This window comes from Alexandromys fortis, unplaced genomic scaffold, assembly GCF_014885135.2.
Source record: "Alexandromys fortis isolate MF-2015 unplaced genomic scaffold, M_Fortis_MF-2015_v1.1 scaffold_225, whole genome shotgun sequence".
Lineage (NCBI taxonomy): Eukaryota > Metazoa > Chordata > Mammalia > Rodentia > Cricetidae > Alexandromys > Alexandromys fortis.
In genome coordinates, this window is record NW_026068119.1 from 978,433 (window position 1) to 997,726 (window position 19,294).

A 19,294-nucleotide genomic window follows, 5' to 3' on the forward strand; every position below is an offset into this window, starting at 1 on the left:
ACTCCTCTCCCCCTCCCTCTCCAGTCCGAAGGGCAGTCAGGGTTCCCTGCCCTGTGGAAAGTCCAAAGTCCTCCCCCCTCCGTCCATGTCTAGGAAGGTGAACATCCAAACTGGCTAGGCTCCCACAAAGCCAGAACATGAAGTAGGAACAAAACCCAGTGCCATTGTCCTTGGCTTCTCAGCAGCCCTCATTGTCCGCCATATTCAGAGAGTCCGGTTTTATCCCATGCTTTTTCAGTCACAGTCCAGCTGGCCTTGGTGAGCTCCCAATAGATCAGCCCCACTGTCTCAGTGGGTGGGTGCACCCCTTGTAGTCTTGACTTCTTTGCTCATATTCTCCCTCCTTCTGCTCCTCCTTGGGACATTGGGAGCTCAGTCTGGTGCTCCAGTGTGGGTCTCTGTCTTTCTTTACAACCATCACTAAGACCTGTTTGTTGGCTATGATTTGCTTAGGTTAGGTAGCTAAAGGCTGATGAGATGATTCAATGGGGAAAGATGCTTGCTGCCAAGCCTGACGAGCTGTGTTTGATTCCTAGGACCCACATGGTAGAAAGAGAGAAATTCCTAAAAATTGTCCTCTAACCTCCACATACACTCCATGGCTACACACACATACACACTCTAAAAAGTAGTGATTAAGAAGCACCAGAGTGCTAGGTTCTATGCTGGAAAGATCCCGGTAACTAGTTGGTAACAACACAGTGTCTCCATTATCCCTCTCTTACCTTATCTCTAAATGGGTAAGGAGAGTCCAAGAGTGATTATCTAGTCTGGAAGACAGGCTCTGCTGATCATATATAAGAATGGAGGGTTTAAATGCCATGTATATAAGCAGAGACATTGAGAGGTCCGAACTGGGGGTGGGAAGCCCACAAATAGACCTGGTAGGAAACCCACTTGCATCGCTGTGTACCCAGCAGGCATTTACCAGTAGCTGACCCTTGTTCTTGGTTCATCACCATTGTTTCTCCTTGCCCCTCACCCATTGGGCGGATTAATTTCAGACCAGAGAGAGTAGTGGACAATACCTCAAATCTATATGGTAGAGTCATCAGGAAAGATCAAGTAAAGAAAGTCTATCTCCCAGGTTCCAGTGACTTCAATTAGAGATGTGCACCTTAGTGGTTGCATGGCCTTTCCCAAGTGGCATCCTCATGTCTGGCTCTGCTTCTACTAGGCTTACCTTTGTCCTACTCATAGAGTGTTCTTTGTTCACCAATATACACAAAATTAAAATAAATATATTTTTTTAAATTATGCACTAAAACCACTAGCAACAGTGTTCTCTACTCGTATTTCACATAAGGATCTGATATCTGACTACCAATAAAAATCCAGTTAAGTGACAATGAACAGGAATGACATTTTATAATGTCTGCCACCTCAATAGAGTGATGTGAGAACATCTGTCCTTTCTCTAGCGGACTGAGTCAGGAGTATTCTAACACTGCCTAGTTCATAATAGAAGGTAATACAGAGTGTCCTTTAGAAGTGAGGTGAATGAACAATACTTTTCCCCATCCTGGTTCATGGGTCCCTGAAGCCTGCATGCACACCCTTTGGGCATAAGAAAACAAGCAGGAAGGGTACAGATGACATGTTCTGTTTCTTTGAAGCAATGACACCTCAGTGTGGTCACGGCAGTATGGATTTGGGCTTCCAGGAACTCTACCAAGGGCATCAGAGGAAGAAATTACCAGGAGCCAAGAGGACAAAAAGCTCTTGAAGGGCCCCAGTGAACACATAAGTACAAGGCCATAGCCTTTTTGCCTTCTTTTGGGGGCTGAGGTGTGCAGGTGAGCTTGAGGAGAGAAAACTATGAGGGTTCTAAGGTACCAGCCTCAAGCATCTATGATTCAGACTAAACTGAGAGCAGAAGGACGATGAGAAAGAGAGTAGGAAGACATAGGGAAAGACGGTATGCCACTGAGTTTAGCAGGGAAGCAAAGCACAAGAGCCTGAAGGAGATGAGAAAAGAAGGTGAGACACACATGTCATAAAAATGGACTGAGAAAAGTCAATTCACCAAGAGGTCCACTTCACTCTGGACCTGAAAACATTTCAAAGGATTTGGTCTGGTAGCTATCAGAGACTCTTGAAAGCTGTTGGCTAGTAAGAGGAAGTAGTGTGAACAATCGTTTGTTTGACTTGAAGCCCTGGTCTTTCTCTTCTCCACCATAGGCATCACAGGCCTCTGGTCCCTGGCCATCATCTCCTGGGAGAGGTGGCTGGTGGTCTGCAAGCCCTTTGGCAATGTGAGATTTGACGCGAAGCTGGCTACTGTGGGAATTGTCTTTTCATGGGTCTGGTCTGCTTTGTGGACAGCCCCACCAATCTTTGGTTGGAGCAGGTAAGGGTGTAATGATGCGAGGAAAGTAAGCCCTGTAGAACCAAGTGGGGAGAGTCAGACTGTGATCTCCAGGAAGGTCAAGCCACTGCTGTTTTCTGGGCCTGTATGGCACCTTGCTTCTAAGGAGAGAGGAAACTCTCCCAGGTTCCCAGTGCAGCATGCACATGAATTATAGATATATTTGCTATCAAAAGGGCCCTATGGCCCACTTCCTAGACTATGTAAATGTTTATCTCAAGTATAAGAATCTCACAAGAAAACTAGGAAAATTAAAAATGCCCAACCTAGAGCTATAGTGTAAGTGAATACAGGGTGCCCTCTTACAAGTTCTGTGCCATGCCTCTCATATATTTTAGCTTACCACCTTCAGAGGTCACTTGGGAGGTACACCAGGTCATCATATCCTGGCCAGGCTCATTCTTTCTGTGAAATAAGCCTTGTAAAAAGTTTGTCTTTCTCCAGAACCACAATGGCTGCCAGAAACTAAGAATGTCCTAGTGCTAACCCTGATGGAGGCCCAGACTGGATCATCTAATTTCATCTCCATGGTTACCCAGTGAGAATGTTCCTTCATTACAGCCCTGGCATAATGGCCTCAGAAAAAAAATTCAGATTTTCATAGGTGTTTCTAAAAAGTAAGAGAAAGGTGAAGCCTCCTCACTTTCTTTTGAAAATTGTTGTAAGGAAGCCACTTGTTTGTTACCGGCTACCCAGACTTGAAATAACCACACAGAAATGATATTATTTGCAATACTGTTTAGCCAATAGCTTAAGCATATTTTTGGCTAACTCTTATATCCTAAACTAACCCAGCTCCATTAATCTGTGTATCACCACATGGTTGTGGCCTACCAGCAAAATTTTAGCATGTCTATCTCTGGTGGTGGCTTCTTCTGACTCCGCCTTCCTTCTCCCAGCATTCAGTATAGTTTTTCTCACCTAGTTCTACTCTGCCCTATCAACAGACCAAGGCAGTTCTTTATTCATTAACCAATAAAAGCAACACATATACAGAAGGACTTCCCACACCATTTCCCCTTTTCTTTTTAAATAAAAAGGAAGGTTTTAACTTTAACATAGTGAAATTACATATAACAAAAGAGGTATCAAACAAGAATTACAGTTATAATATTTATATATATTTTATCTTTTATCATAATTAAGGAAAACTATAACTATAACCATTTATTCTTCAACTCCATCAAAGACTCCAGAAGGATATAATATTACCCAAGTAAATAGGAAGTACATTGTAAGCAACTTCCAAAACTCTTGAAATGACAGAGACATCTCTCTACCTGGACAGTCACCCAAAGTTCCTCTGTACCGTTGGGGCATCCATCTTCAGCCTACAGGCCCATAGCATCCAGCAGACATTTTCATGGAGCAAGACATTTGAAAGACAGTTTCGCCTATATTGGCAATTTGTTAGTCACTTTCTTCTGTGTCCTGCAGAATGTCTGGCAGACTCTTTCATGAAGCAGGAACCCTAAAGGACCATCTCACCTTTAGACAAGTTTAGCAGTCATTTCTCTGTGGGTCCTGCATGTCCAGTTCATCAAGAAGTCCAGGCAAGATCAGCTTCTTACCCAAATGGCTAGCAAACTCCATAAGGAGTTTTTTCAATGCCCATCTTCCTCTTGAAGTAATTGGTGCTGCCAGGAGCAAATGTGTCTCACTGTCATGAAAAGTCCTAACATTTTAAATGCTACATAGTCTGGAACCAGGTAGTAATGCTAATTGTACAATATTGGGAAAGTCTTCAGTGTCATAACAGCAAATTTTATATTATGCATAATTTGCCACAAAGAGAAGAAAGACGAAATGCAGCATATAATGGACAATGATTTAAAAATCCTACTCAAGAGTTTTAAGGTGATGAAAATGTTCTGAAAATACAACACTGTGCAGATATGAAATGTCATTGACTTGTTCACTTCTCAGTGGTTAATTTCTTCCCCATTTAAAAACCCTCTGACTATAATCAGGGGTATGCCCTGGCTGGTTGGGCAGGTTCTAGGTTGCCCCAGCTTGAATTAGGATGGGCTGCTGGCCCTTCTCTTTAGGTACTGGCCTTATGGCCTGAAGACATCCTGTGGCCCAGATGTGTTCAGCGGCACCTCGTACCCTGGTGTTCAGTCTTATATGATGGTCCTCATGGTCACGTGCTGCATCTTCCCACTCAGCATCATCGTGCTCTGCTACCTCCAAGTGTGGCTGGCCATCCGAGCAGTAAGCCCTTCACCCTCCTGTCCTCATCCTGTACTAGTAAGATGTCCAGGCAAGCTCAGAGGCATACCTGGTAATTCTCCTACCTCTACACTGCCATGATCACAAATCATTTTGAGACAGGGTTTCTTCATGTAGTTTTGGAACCTGTCCTGAAACTAGCTTTGTAGCCAGGCTGGCCTAGAACTCACAGGGATCCGCCTGCCTCTGCCTCCCAAGTACTTGTATTAAAGGCATGCGCCACCACTGCCCAGCCTCACCTGGGTCTCTTAAACTACTTTTCTTTTGAGAAAAGGCCTCACTCTGGAGTCCTGACTGGCCTGAAACATGCTATGTAGACCAGGCTAGATTCAAACTCACAGAGATTCACTTGCCTCTGCCTCCTGAGTGTATACCACCACAACTAGCTTAAACTGTTTTATAATTCCCCTTGTGTCTTAGTCACTGTTCTATTGCTGTGAAGAGACATCATGACCAAGACAACTCTTATAAAAGAAAACATTTAGTTAGGGGATTCTTATAGTTTCAGAGCGAGTCCATGACCATCGTGGTGGTGAGCATGACAGCAGGCAAGAAGGCATAGCTGAGAGCTTACATCCTAATCTGTAAATTGGAGGCAGAGAAAGAGAGAGACTGACTCTGGCATGGTCTTTTAAACCTCAAAGCTTACCTGTAGCATGATTTAAAAAAAAAAAAAAAGAGAGACAGAAATTGGGTTTCAACCTGAAAACCAGAAAAGCAAAGCAGTCAAGCCACTAAAGAAGCCTTACCTTTACCAAGGCTGGGCAACCACAAACTAGACAGACAGCCTCTCTCTCCCTTCATTTTATATTCCCTCTAGTGCTGGGATTAAGAGCATATGACTCCCTAGTACTGGAATCAAAGACGTAGGCTGCCATCACCTGGATTTATTTTTGCATTGATCTTGTGTAGCCCAGGGTAGCCTTGAACTCACAGAGATCCTTATGACTCTATGCCCTAAATCTTGGGATTAAAGACATGTATCACCATTGCCAGACCTCTAGTGGCTTTAGCTTTGCCTCTGGTCTTCAGGCAGATGTATTAAAATACAAATAATAGACCACTACACTTACCCCTCCAATAAGACCAAACCTCCTAAATCCTTCCAAAACAGTTCTGCCAACTAGGGGCAAACATTCAAATATGAGTCTATGGGGCCATTCTCATTCAAACCACTGCTCTCCACTCTCCTGTGTCTGGTGCTCCATCTCAGGGAGCCAGTTTTGTCGGCAGTCCTGTCCCACCAACATCCCTACCACTAGGGATTCCCCTGCAAAAAAATGATAGTAAAGTGATGCATGAGCTGGGTACTGTATCTGAGAGCTCTGTGCTCCTCTGTTGGTCTCCATCTCCAGCATAAATTGTCCCTTTGTCAAACAACTCCCCTACCATTTACTTCATGTTCCATTTATTCATTGCTGGGAGCCCGTGTAGCAAGCTGGAGGGACTTTCTGCTTTATATCCACCTCTGCATGAACAGATATTTATAAGCTGTTTTTGGAAAAAATCACAAGCTCCACCAGGAAGCTCTACTCACCTTAGTGTCTTATGATGAAGGCTACAATTTGGTCCCTGGGTTGGTGTCCCGTATCAGAATAAATTTAGCTAGCACCCGTTGAGTTTCTTTCAAGTTTTCATAGAATTAGCTCTTGGCTAGCAAAACCCATCACTATTGTTGCAGCTCTCCCTGGATTCTAGCACTCATTGTTCCTTTTCCAGCTATCTGCCAGCAGCAAGCATTCCATGGCAGATAATATCTGGCCCCTATCCTCTAGAAAGCCTGGGAGAAGTGTGACTTTGGCTCTTGTATTGCCACTGGGCACCCTGCCAGGCCATGTTTAGTTAAAGAAACTTGACTTCTAGGGCTAGTCTCGGGACTCCAGATTCAAACCTGAGCACAAGACTAGATCTTCTTGGAAAGGATTATATAAAGCCTAAGCTCAGTCTCCTTAGTTCTCCTTCACAAGCTTCTGTGAAACTACAGAGAACAGATTCAAAAGTCTGGTCTGAGGGTTGATCTTGGCCAAGCCAGCCACTTGTCACCTCAAGGCCTACAGGAACTCCTACAAAGCTCCAGGACCACTATGGCTCCCAAGTCAGGTCATTCTCTGACTGAGGGTGGGAGGCAGGGTTGGGATACTGGGTGGACCACTTCCTACTCCCTGTAGAGCCCTAGGTTTACCTCTTCTTGTTAATATCCTGACTCTGTACCTGAGCAATAGCAATAGTCCCTCTAGATCTAGAGCCCTAACTGACTCCCCTATTCACTGCTCTTATCTTCTCTAGGTGGCAAAGCAACAGAAGGAATCTGAGTCCACCCAGAAGGCCGAGAAGGAGGTGACGCGCATGGTGGTGGTGATGGTCTTTGCGTACTGCCTCTGCTGGGGGCCCTATACTTTCTTTGCATGCTTTGCTACCGCCCACCCTGACTATGCCTTCCACCCTCTTGTGGCCTCCATACCATCCTACTTTGCAAAAAGTGCCACTATCTACAACCCCATTATCTATGTCTTTATGAACCGGCAGGTAAGCAAGAGATCAAAATCAAAATGGTCCATAACTCAGTGAAGGTTCTTACCTCGAATCAAGTCATCAATGAGAAAGCCTTGTGGAGAACCTAGGGGTTGGGGTTGATGATGCTCCTCCAAGAAAATGAGTGTGGAAAGGCTCTGCATGTAACCCACACTGACCATTCCTCCTCTCAACCATGAGCTCTGGAATCTTTGCACTGTCTCCACCTGAGTCTGCTACTCAGGTGCAGGACACTGCAAGTTCTTCCCTTCTGGTGACCCCACAATGACGGGCAGAAATCTTCTAAAAGGGCCGCTATAATTCAGATGTACTAAGCACTCAGTGAGCACACAATGACCCTAGCTAGTCCTGTTCCTCTTCTGTTTACAAACTCAACTCTAAATTTTTCCATTTTCAAACCTTGACTTTGGGATATTTGCCTCCTTAAAAGTTTAGACTTTCTTGGCTACACTAGCTAAGAGGTCAAGAGCTTTTATGCTTTTATTAGATCATTAATTAGTTCAGAGAAAGTGTGCTATGGCTTTGCCCAAAGTCTTGTCTGATGGCAACCATCCTTAGCTGCCATATTGGACTTTAACACAAGTTGTTTATGACTCTTAGATCCTCCTACTAGATTACAGGTAAACCTGAAGAAGTTCATCACCTCTTGAGTGCCATTTGCTTTCCTCTTCCTTGAATTCATCACATGCACTTCATTAAGGGACATTTACCATGTGAGTTATTAGTAATCAGAAGTGTTCACTGAGGTCTTTCATTTCATCAGACTGTGAGTCCTTCAAATTGACTCCTCTTTCCTCTACCATCTTCCTTCCTCTACTGCTTACAATGGAACACAGGGCCTGGTGCATGCCAGGCAAGTGCTCCATCCCAGATATTCTCTGCCAGAAACTGAAAGCCGTCCTAGAAAGAGTTGCTTGTTAAAGACAGGAAACAAAGGTGGGCAGGTGTGCAAATTTCGCTTTCACTCATTCTGCTATATTCCAAGAATATTGGAACAGTAGATTCCATTCTTGTTCAGAATAGAGTCAGGCATGAAGTGAGAACTCGGTAAGTAGATGCTGAATGAATTTCTTGCCTTACTTGCCAGTTTTTCAGCCAAGTCTATGTTGTTATTTAGCCCATCTCTAATGTTGTCAATGTCAACACGTGTTTTCATTTCAAAAGCTTTAATGTTAGAGGGAATGGAGATAGTCACAAATAGAACTGAAATTAAGTGACATTTTTAGTTTGGGCTCTCAAAGCTTTGTTTGTAGTTTGGGCTCCTTAGATGGCATTGGTTTGGTCACTGCCTAAGTATCATAAAGCTACCACAATAAATTCCACAAGCTTTGTGACTTAAAACAACAGACCTATAGCTCAGTGGCAAAGTACTTGCCTAGTACACACAAAGTCCTAAGCTAAATTTCTAGCGGTGCAACGAACAAACAAGCAAGCAAAACAAGAAAATAGGAATTAAGTTTCTCACAGTTCCAGAGGCGAGAAATCTGGGGTCTAGGAGTCAGCATTATTATTGTTCCTTCTGGGGGTGCTAAGACAGTAGCAGTCTTGTGTCTCTCTCCTAGTTTTCCTTGTCCTACGAATCACAGACATGCTACCCCAATATTATTCTTCACATAGCTATTTCTCTGTATGTGTAGTGTTGTCTAAATCTTCCTCTTCTAACAAGAACACTGGTCACTGGACTAGTGACAATGCTTATCCAATATGACCTCATATTAACATATATGTGCCAGTTCCAAAAAAGGCAGTCACAGGTTCCAGTAATTAGGATTTGGTATTTTTTAGGACTGGTCACAATTCAACTAGACTCACCATTAACCACTAAATTAGATAATGCAGAACTCCTGCATTCATATGTATAAAGAATGAGCTGAGCCTTCCTCATCCCACTCATGGTATTCTCAATGGGAGAAGGGAAGGTTTACAACCACTAAGTGACAGTACCATGTTCCAAGCTTCACCTTTCGCATGGTGCACTAGCCCTTTCTGCTTTGCTGAATAATGCTTTCTGTCCTTCTAGTTTCGAAACTGCATCTTACAGCTCTTTGGAAAGAAGACTGATGATAGCTCTGAACTTTCCAGCACCTCCAAAACAGAAGTCTCATCTGTCTCTTCAGTGTCGCCTGCATGAGGTCTGCCTCCAACCTGTCCCATCCACCAAAGCTTTGGCCTCCCTTCTCCTCCATCCTTGTGAAATAAACATAATTTCCCCATGCCCAATCAAAGTCCCAGAGATGGCTACTACAGTTTGGGGTTATTTAAGCTACTGGGTGATCAGGCACCAGACCTGGAGACAGTACAATGTAGATAAAGAGACCAGAACATATGGTTTCTTTCACTTTAATCCAATCCCCATGTCTACAGATATTATGAAAAGATCATGGAAAACTTGAAGGAGAAGGCAAGTTGGCATCTGCATGTATCGCACTGGGCAGGTGGTTACAGAATTAAGAAAGTGACAGTAACAAAGTAGCTTTCTAGGGAAGGCTTACTGGATGCCCTCAACATCTGGAAAGAGGGAAGTAATGAACAAATTCAGGTGGATGATACTCCTTGCCCATCAGTGTACATCTAATTGAGGCTTAGCATCCTTGAAGTCTGGTCTCCACTTAAAGGGGATCCAGGCCTGCCAGTCCGTGATGGAGATGATATGCCGCTTCTGCCACACAAAGGTCCCAAGGCCAATTAACACTAACAGAGTGAACACGCGCAGGCGTGAATTGAGCAGTGGCAAGGGACAAGAACACAAGGTAGAGACCAAGACCAAGAGGATAGTGGTCAGTGTGAGAAGCAGGCTTATGAATCTGAACAAAAAGTCTTTGGGACGGGTTCTGACACTGGCCATCATCTCCAGTTGAGTAGCTTGCTGTAGAGTTTCTAGTTTGGTTATTCTGCTCTTGAAAGTCTCCATTACATCCTGTAGGTAAAAAAACATATATTCTCACCAGAAGAACGAACAAAAATGTACTTATCTAATTTAGTAAATTCATTTGCTTAGGGGTGTTCAAAAAGTACTGTTGAGACACTTCTTTTTCTGCTTTATCTCTCTCTTTTTTCTTATTTATTTAAGATAAGATCTCCCAGTATAGTTCCAGATGACCTGAAACTTGTTATGAAGACAAGGCTATTCTCAAACTCAGAGATCTGCTTGCATCTTACTCCCAAGTCCTGGGATTAAAGGCCTGTGCCATCCCACCCAATGAGTTGAATCTTTTAGGAAAGATAGAACTTCTAGGACATACACAGAGAAGACAAACAGTTACTGTGGAGCGCTAGGCTCAGGGGTCCTGGTCCTTGTCTATTGCTGAGACTGAGGACCTAGGTAGGAGCTATGAGTGTGAAAGGACTGAGGGGCAGGAAGCTAGACCCAAAAAGGAGGTTCCCAGAAGCTTCCCCTCTACCAGCATCGCAAATATCTCAGTATCCCTTGGACTTGTCAGGCTTTACCCCTGAGCTTTAGGTCACAGACTCCAGGCTATGGTGAAGCATTAATCTAATTAATCTTAATCAATGAAAAACCGGGAGTCAGATAAAAACCTTGAAGATCAAAGAACCAGGAGCAGCTGCCAGTTGTTTCCTTCCTCTCTTGTTCCTCAGTCCAAAGAAGCCAAAATCCTGTCTCTATCTCCTGAGTGCAAGGATTAAAGGTGTGTGCCACCACTACCCAGTTTCTATGGTTAACTAGTGGCTAGCTCCACCCTTTGATCTCCTGGCAAGCTTGATTTGTCAGGACACAAACAAAATATCACACAACACTATGGCTTAGTAATTGCCCCTACAGGATCAGAAGCACAGTCCAAAGTTCACAAAGCAGCTTGGCTGCATGGTGAGAAGTGGAGCTCATACAGACATGCAAGGTAGACACTACTGGTTCTAAAGCAAAGGTGCAGGTTACTACTGCACCATCAGGGCAGGCACAGTTAGAAGATCTTCTCTTGCTTTGGCTTGGGAGCATACATGCCCCCTTCCCCCAGCCCTTTCTCCCCCAGACCCTCACCCATATTTCCTTAGCTCTTTCATAGGACAAATAGGCCATTTTCTCTTCAGTGCATGCCAAATGCTGTTTAAGGTGGCAAATCTCATTCAGGTATCTCTGCAAGTGATCATTCACCTGTTCTTCCATCAGTGATTGTCTAGAAAGTAAGAGAGAAAATAACATTCCCTCTGTAGCTTACTCAGAGCTCATGCTGGCAGGGAGTACGCTGCAGCTGGATTTACTACCCCCACCCGCACCACACCGCCCACTAGAACTCAGTCAAAGATGACTGCTTCTTCTACCTCTGCCTGGGAACAGTTATACTAATATATATTATTTACAATTACCCTCTAGTAACAGTTTTACCAAATGTTCCATAGACTAGAAAGAAAAGAAAATTTAAGCTATCAAATCCCCCAAACATTACCAGGAGCAGTGTTGAGGATTCAGTAGTTACTCCATAAATGCATATCTATTATAGAGCATGGAAAGTCACAAAAGATCACAGAGTCAGTTCCATTTGTATGTCCATAAACATGAACAAATAAGTGGGTGCCAGGAGCTAAGAATCAGGGTGACAAGGAGTGACTGCTAATACGGTTTATTTTTTTCAGAGGTAATAAAAAAGTGAGGTTAGATAATGGATTAACTGTGAATATACTAAAACCCCACTAAAACTGTGTACATGGGTGGGAGAGACAGAATTTCACTCTGTAATATAGGTTAGCATTGAACTTGTGATCCTCCTGCCTCTGCCTCCTGAGTGCTGGGATTACAGGCATGTATGACTAAACCAAGCTGAATTGTATACTTTAAATGAATAAAATAAAAAGGATGTGAATTATAATTGCAAGCATTGGATTGTATTAATGGTTACACAACTCAGTAAATTTAATGAAAACCACTGAAATGCAATTAAAATGGTGCATTTTATGACATGCAAATTATATCTCAACACAGATGTTCAAAAAATACAAGCAAAAATACTACCTGTTATGTATACAAACATAAATAAGAAAGTATTATAGCACGCATGGAAGAGATTAGCACCCCACTGAGGGTAGTGAGGTCAGACAAAGAACCTGGAGAAAAAGGTACCAGGAGAAATGATTAGTATCCCATTGAGGGTAGTGAAGTCAGACAAAGGACCTGGAGTAAGAAATACCAGGAGAGTGCCTGCCTCTCTCTCTCTCTCTCTCTCTCTCTCTGTGTGTGTCTGTCTGTCTGTCTGTCTGTCTGTCTGTGTGTGTCTGTGTTACTGTGGATGAAACCTGAAGTCTTGCAAAAACTAGGCAAGCACCTGACCATTGAATTGCATCCTAGCTCATACAACTGAATCTTTTGAAGTTTTATTTCTTCTTTTTAAAAGGCTTTGAAGGAAATATGTGGCAAGTGTTAAGATTTTATTTACAACAGAAAAACTTTTTTGAAGGACAGGCCAGAAAACAGGCTACCAAAGAGGACTCCCTGATCCTTTCATTCCAGGCAGATGAAAGGAAAGTCTGATTTGAGTTAGAATTGGTGACTCCTCCATGAAGCCCATAGGAAGGCAGGGTTGCCACCCTGTGAGGTCAGGGAAGGGAGTCATACTCTTGCATGCTAGGCCCCGGATTCTATCTCTAGTACCACAAACAATCAAAACAAAATTTTCAAAAAAAAATCACTCTGTCTAACACAATTTATTTCAGAAATACAGTCTTGGCCATTTCTGAGAACTGGCTATTGGCATGTTGAATTAGAACCCAGTGGCTTTCACCCTGGAGCCTGGAGCAAGTTAAAAACAGAAAGCTAGATACAGAAAGGGCCATGTAGAACAGGCATAGTAGTGTTACCCTGAACCAAGGTCAAAGTAAAGCCATAGGGAGTAAAAGAAAAGTCATGTAAGACAAGAGAGGTCCCATGATAGTTGACTCACCTAGGAGCCCAGGTTAGAACGTGTCTGAAAGGGTATAATAATAACAAGCATCAAATATAACTGGATAGTGAAATCGGCAATGGACATAGTGTTGACAAGACTAGGAAGAACACCACTTAGGAGCCTGAGGCAGGTGATTATACGGGAGAAGCAGAGTGAAGGCTGGAAAACTGAAGACTGGGGGTGGAGTGGTTGGATAGAAAGTCATAAGGGTGGATGGAAACAACTCATCAGTAGTATGTCTGTGGACTAATAGAATCCAATAAAGTATGTGGAATGGCAGTCACATGAAAAACACAGGATGCCTAATATCTCCAAGCCCATGTGGTGTCACACCTCTCCGATTCCAGTACTTGGAAGGCTAAGACAGTAGGATAAATTTAAAAGACAGCCTGGGTCACATAATAAGAACCGTCTCGAAACAAATATATCTCTAAGGAGCCTAACAGGCTTGAAAAGCAGATACTACTCTTGTTACCCAAGGTCAGAGAGAGTCTATTCAATCTGCTCTTCTAGAGGACCAAGGTTTGGTTCTGAGAACCCACATGGTAGCTCACAACTCTCTGTAACTCCAAATCCATGAGATCTGACACCTCCCTGAAGACTGCACTACGTGATGCACGGGAATTCACACATAAAATAAAAAAATAAAATCTAGCTCCTATCCTTCATTAATGAAGCTTCTTTTTGAAGTAGATTCAGATCATTACAAAAAGCCACAATTACTCAAAAAGCAGAGATCAACTGATGGTAGGTGCTTGTCCCCAACTAATACACTGCAACACTATCCTTACACTTAAGCCTCAGGGAACACGGTGGAAGAAGTGGCAGAAAATTTTAAGAGTCTGAGGACTAAAACATAAATACATAAAAAATAAATCGATAGATTTGGAGAAATGGTTCAGGACTGGTTCTGTGATCATTTCACAATAGGATAGAGTATCTCCAACACTTGGTTAGACAAGTCATTGAATTAATTTGTGTTTAGAAGGGTGAAAATATTGATAACAATGAGTAATATTAAGTAATTAAAAAGTTTGCTAAATTATCATTACTATGAAGTGGCAAGATAAAGATCTCAGTGGGTTAATGAAGACTAATGAACAGATAACACAGGGATGAAAAACTCTGGGAATTTAGGCAAGGGCAGTGACAAGATAACTCAGAGCTTGAAGATGCCAGGGAAACGGAATATCATGAAGGGCTGGCAAAGTTTCTGCTGTGACTATGGTGCAATTAGCTAACAAGAATGGAGTAGAGGTCAAGTCCAACATGTCTAATGGGATTCTTGTCCCTTCAACCCCATTTGGCTCTGAATAATAACCCTGCCAGACTGCTACCTCTCCTTACCCCATATAGGGGTTCCATGTCAACTGGCAGCAGATTAATCAATCCAACCTTCTCTGTTCTCTCTTCTCCCTCATTACTGTCTTAGATGTTCCAATCATCAGCTTGTGCCTACTGAGCTTTCTTTGAGAAATCCAGAATTTCATGAAGCAACATTTGTAACATCTTGAGGCAGTGTGAGGAAAAATGAGCTACAGAACTTGGCTGACATATTCCCACTTGTAAAGGCCATAGAAAGTAGAAGAAATCAGCAAAAGAACAAGAAGAAAACCAAAGGATTCATAGAAAGAACAACATTTTAAAAAGCAGGGCTGGGGCTGGAGAGATGGCTCAGAGGTTAAGAGTATTGCCTGCTCTTCCAAAGGTCCTGAGTTCAATTCCCAGCAACCACATGGTGGCTCATGACCATCTGTAATGCCCTCTTCTGGCCTGCAGGCATACACACAGACAGAATATTGTATACATAATAAATAAATATTTTAAAAAAAGCAGGGCTGAAGGTGATTAAAATCATACACAGCATCATCGCAGCAAAACCTTTGACCACCGAAACAGAGCAACTTCCAGGATAGTCAGGTCTACACAGAGAAACCCTGTCTCAAAACATAATCCTGTAAACTCCAAAAAAAAGGAGCCAGAGGAAAATAAAACTGATCATATTCAAAACATCACCATCTAAACAGCAATAACTAATAGACCAGCTTGACTCCATTTTAAGATTAGAAGCCATCTTATTACAAGGTCAAAATAAGTTCATTCCTATTTTTTGTAAAACTTAAGTTTGACAGTATCTTGACCCATTTTCTGGGATTTGACATGTTCCACACCCTCTACTCTGATCATACTCTGACCTCCATTCTGATAAAATAAGGTGTTCTGCCAAATAATGTTGAGATGTTCTGACAAGTTCCACTGTAACCAAAAACCCTTGGAAACTTCCTAGCCTTGATATTTTTGAGCTATATAAGTCCCATTTTTTTTTTCTGTTTTCAATGCTATTCTCTCAGTCCTTGCTTTAGGGAGATGCCCTGTCAGACAGAAAATAAGGTTGTTTAATTTGACCAAAACTTTTTGTCACAGTGGTATTTACTCTCATTCAGTGGTATTAACACAAAGTTTTCACAAAGTTGAAAACACAGTGGTTTTCAACACAAAGAAAAACCAGAATAGATTGTTTTCCAAATGTATAGTATTTCAAAGAAATAAATCCTAACCCAGAAATCTATGTCCAGCAAAGATATCTTTTAAAAATAAAATAGGGGTAAAATGACTCTGCAGGTAAAGACAAATGCTGCTAAGTCTGACCACCTAAGGTGACATAGTAGGAGAGAACTGACTTCTGAAAGTTTCCCTGTGGCCTCCACATGTGCCCATATACACATAGAAATAAATAAATGTGCCCATATACACATAGAAATAAATAAATGTAACAAAAACTATTAAAAGAAGAAAGAGAACAGAGCATGCACATCCATCATTCTTTGTCTCTTGACTGTGGGTTACCTTTAAGCTCCTCCTGCCATGATTTCCCTGAAATGATGAACTTTACCCTCAAACTGTGAGCCAAAATAAGCTCTTTCTCCCTTGAGTTTGTCAGGACTTTTTTTTAATCACCACGACAGAAAAAGTAACTAGTAAATCAACTCCTTGGCAGCACTCCAGGATGAGAAAGCCAGACAACTCATAGATAGTAACTGTGCATTATAAAGAGCTAAAGAAAATAGTGCTTCTCGACCACACTACTGTACTCTACACTCCTATTTTTAACAAACAATTAATTTAAGCAAAAGGATGATATTGGTAAATCTGAGGGTCCCCATAAAAGTGGAGGGAGAAAACTGAGTCCATACAACTGTGTTCTGAACTCCTCACATGTGCCCCTCCAATTATTCACTATATGACAGTAGTAAATAAAGTAAAAAAAAAAAACTCAAAATAAATCAAAGACCTTAATATAAGACCTGAAACCCAAATTTAAAAAAAAAAAAAAAAACACTTACAGAACTCAAGAAATGGTCCAGTGGTTAAGAGTACTTGCTGCTAATTTTTCATAGCCAGAACCTGGAAACAACCTAGATGCCCCTCGACTGAAGAATGGATAAGGAAAATGTGATACACTTACACATTGGAGTACTACATAGAGGAAAAAATGACATCTTGAAATTTGAATAAAAATGGATCGATCTAGAAAACATAATATTGAGTGAGGTAACCCAGACCCAGAAAGACAAATATCATATATACTCACTCATATGTGGCTTTTAAACATAAAATAAAGAAAAACCAGCTTGGAAACAAGTATTGCTATTTTAATCTTTGACTAAAGCTATTCAGCTCTAGCAGAGAGGATGCTAGACCTGATCTAAATCCAGGATCCTCTCCTGAGTGATTGGGGATCTCAAATTGCTTATCTGACAGGATTGGTATTTATAAAAAGATATAAAGAGCTCTTATAATTCAACAAGAGAAAGACAAAACTATACAGCCTGAAAATAAGCTAAAGACTTCAATAGGAATTTGATAAAGAAAAATGTACAAATGGCCATAAGCAGATAAAAAAGGCTCGACATCACCAATAACTAGAGATTGAAATGTTAAGTTACAACTTCTCTTCTCATATACTTAGGGTAATGGCTCTAGGAGGCAATTTGTTCCTCATGTAATACTTGGAAATGTCTGGAGAAATCTTTGCTTGTCACAAACTGAAGAGAATTGGCAGGCTAAAAATGGTTCCCTAAAAGATAGCCATGTCTTAATCCCCAAAAGAGTCCTTCTAGAAATGATATAGTTAAAGATACTGAGATTATGTGGGTGGACCCTAAATGTAATCATGAGTATTCTTTTCCTTGTGTGTAGCACTGGAGCTGGAGTCCAAGGATTATGTGTGATGTGCATGCAAATGGGTGGAAATAGAAAACACTATCCTGAGTGAGGTAAGCCAGACCCAAAAAGAGGAAAATGGGATGTACTCACTCATATTTGATTTCTAGCCATAAATAAAGGACATTGAGCCTATATTTAGTGATCCTAGAGAAGCTAAATAAGAAGGAGAACCCAAAGAAAAACATATAGGCATCCTCCTGAATATTAACCTTCATCAGTCGACGAAAGGAGACAGAGACAGAGACCCACATTGGAGCACCGGACAGAAACCCCAAGGTCCAAATCAGGAGCAGGAGAGAGAGCATGAGCAAGGAACTCAGGACCGCGAGGGGTGCACCCACACACTGAGACAATGGGGATGTTCTATTGGGAACTCACCAAGGCCAGCTGGCCTGGATCTGAAAAAGCCGGTGACCAGACGTGTGGACAACTGAATCCACTGAAAGCCTGAGAAAGCTTGGGAAAGAGTAAAGCATGTTTTCTTGGTCTCATCTAAGAGAGGCTTCCTGACTCAGCTTTAGCTACAAAACCCTGCAGCTCATTAAGAGGTCCTGCCATGAAACACTTGAACGGTGTTGACGAAAAGCTGAACTCATGCTTTTCGGTTTTCAGGCGTAGCAGGAAAAAACTGCGCCATTTAAAAATGCCGGCTTTCTGGGCTGTTCTGCCAGGGCAAACTCTGACTCTTTTATGCAGGCGGTTCGTGCGTGCGGTTTGCAAGCACAGGCTGCTGAAGCTCGATTGCTGACAGGGACCTTGAAATGCCATAGAGTTGTGGCAGTAAACACGGCTACAGCCTGTACCTCAGCCATGAGGCTGGAAAGCTAAGGAATGGACTGGATCTAGCTGGCAAAGCCATGGCTTTAATCCTACCCATATTGCTCAGTAATTTAAAGGCTCATGTGGTCAGAAAAAGAGAGAGAGATACAGTAAAAAGAGATTCATAGACAAAAAAAAACTTTAAATAATTTACATTGTGTTAAAAATATATGCAAGCTAAAAGTTCTTAAAAGTAAAAATAAGGAAGAAAGAGAGTTGTTGGGTGTGGTACTACACACCTTTAATCCCAACACTTGGAGGGCAAAGGGAGATTGACCTCTGTGACTTCAAGGTGTGGTAGCACACTCCTTTAATCGTGAATGCCAGGGTGGCAGAGACTTGCAGCTCTCTGAGAGTTCAAGGACAGCCTGGTCTACAGAGTTATTCCAGGACAAAGATACAGAGAATATAAAATAAAAGTAAAAATAAACGAAATAGAGGTTAAAATAAAGCGTACAAGATGGAAAATACACAGAGAATATTGATACTGTATGCTATTATGCTCTCTTTGAATTGTTTGAATGCTGAGGAAGGAGCAACAGATGCTAAAAGATATTTGTTTATAAATGCTGCTGAACTAATCCAACATAGAGATTTTGATGCCTTGACTTTTAAATTTGGATCTAAGGACATGATGCTTTCAAAAGGAGTTTCCTATTTTGTTTTCACAGAGGATGAGACCCTGTTCATTTCTTCTGTTCTGATATGGTATGATGGACCACGCCCTCCTGAAGGGTTGCTGTAAACATCTTAAGAAAATTGCTTTGCTCAACTGCCAACTGAGATGAAACTAGCACACAGGTTATACCATGAAAGACCTAATTAACAACGCCCCCATTCAGCAGGAAGCAGTTTGGAGAGAAAAAACTGCGCCCATGTTCCCAAATATGGTTATAAACATTCTTTTACATTTAAAGGGGTATATGATAGAGATATGAATAATTTGCATTAGTATAGATTTTACTTTATTGATAGAGATTTAAGGTCAGTTTTGTTATATGTATATGTATTTCTGATATTGATTAAGGTATTGTGATTGTGTAGTACATTTAAAAATGTAATGTATAATTAGAAATATAGATTGTTAATAGATAATCATAATAGTCAAGTTTGTAGTTATGTTAGTTAAGATTTTCTATATGTACATAGATATATTTTAGATAGGCATTCTTCATATCTTTCAAAGATTATAGAATATGGCATTTTAAATGTTTTAATAACT

The 19,294-nt window shown here is 41.7% G+C and overlaps 2 protein-coding genes across 2 annotated transcripts in view; one reads left to right on the top strand and one right to left on the bottom strand.

The window, feature by feature from the left end:
* Window positions 1–9,263, top strand: part of LOC126490258 (medium-wave-sensitive opsin 1) — a 15,319-nt gene extending 6,056 nt beyond the window's left edge. Inside the window, exons 3-6 of the mRNA XM_050125066.1 lie at window positions 2,182–2,350; window positions 4,417–4,582; window positions 6,887–7,126; window positions 9,153–9,263. Of these exons, the coding sequence (XP_049981023.1) occupies window positions 2,182–2,350; window positions 4,417–4,582; window positions 6,887–7,126; window positions 9,153–9,263 (686 nt within the window). The remainder of the gene's footprint in view (window positions 1–2,181; window positions 2,351–4,416; window positions 4,583–6,886; window positions 7,127–9,152) is intronic.
* A 316-nt stretch (window positions 9,264–9,579) lies between these two features.
* Tex28 (testis expressed 28) overlaps window positions 9,580–19,294 on the bottom strand; it is a 14,402-nt gene continuing 4,687 nt past the window's right edge. The window contains exons 3-4 of the mRNA XM_050125056.1: window positions 11,130–11,265; window positions 9,580–10,049 (exon numbers count right to left, since the gene is read on the bottom strand). Of these exons, the coding sequence (XP_049981013.1) occupies window positions 9,693–10,049; window positions 11,130–11,265 (493 nt within the window). The 3' untranslated portion in view covers window positions 9,580–9,692. The remainder of the gene's footprint in view (window positions 10,050–11,129; window positions 11,266–19,294) is intronic.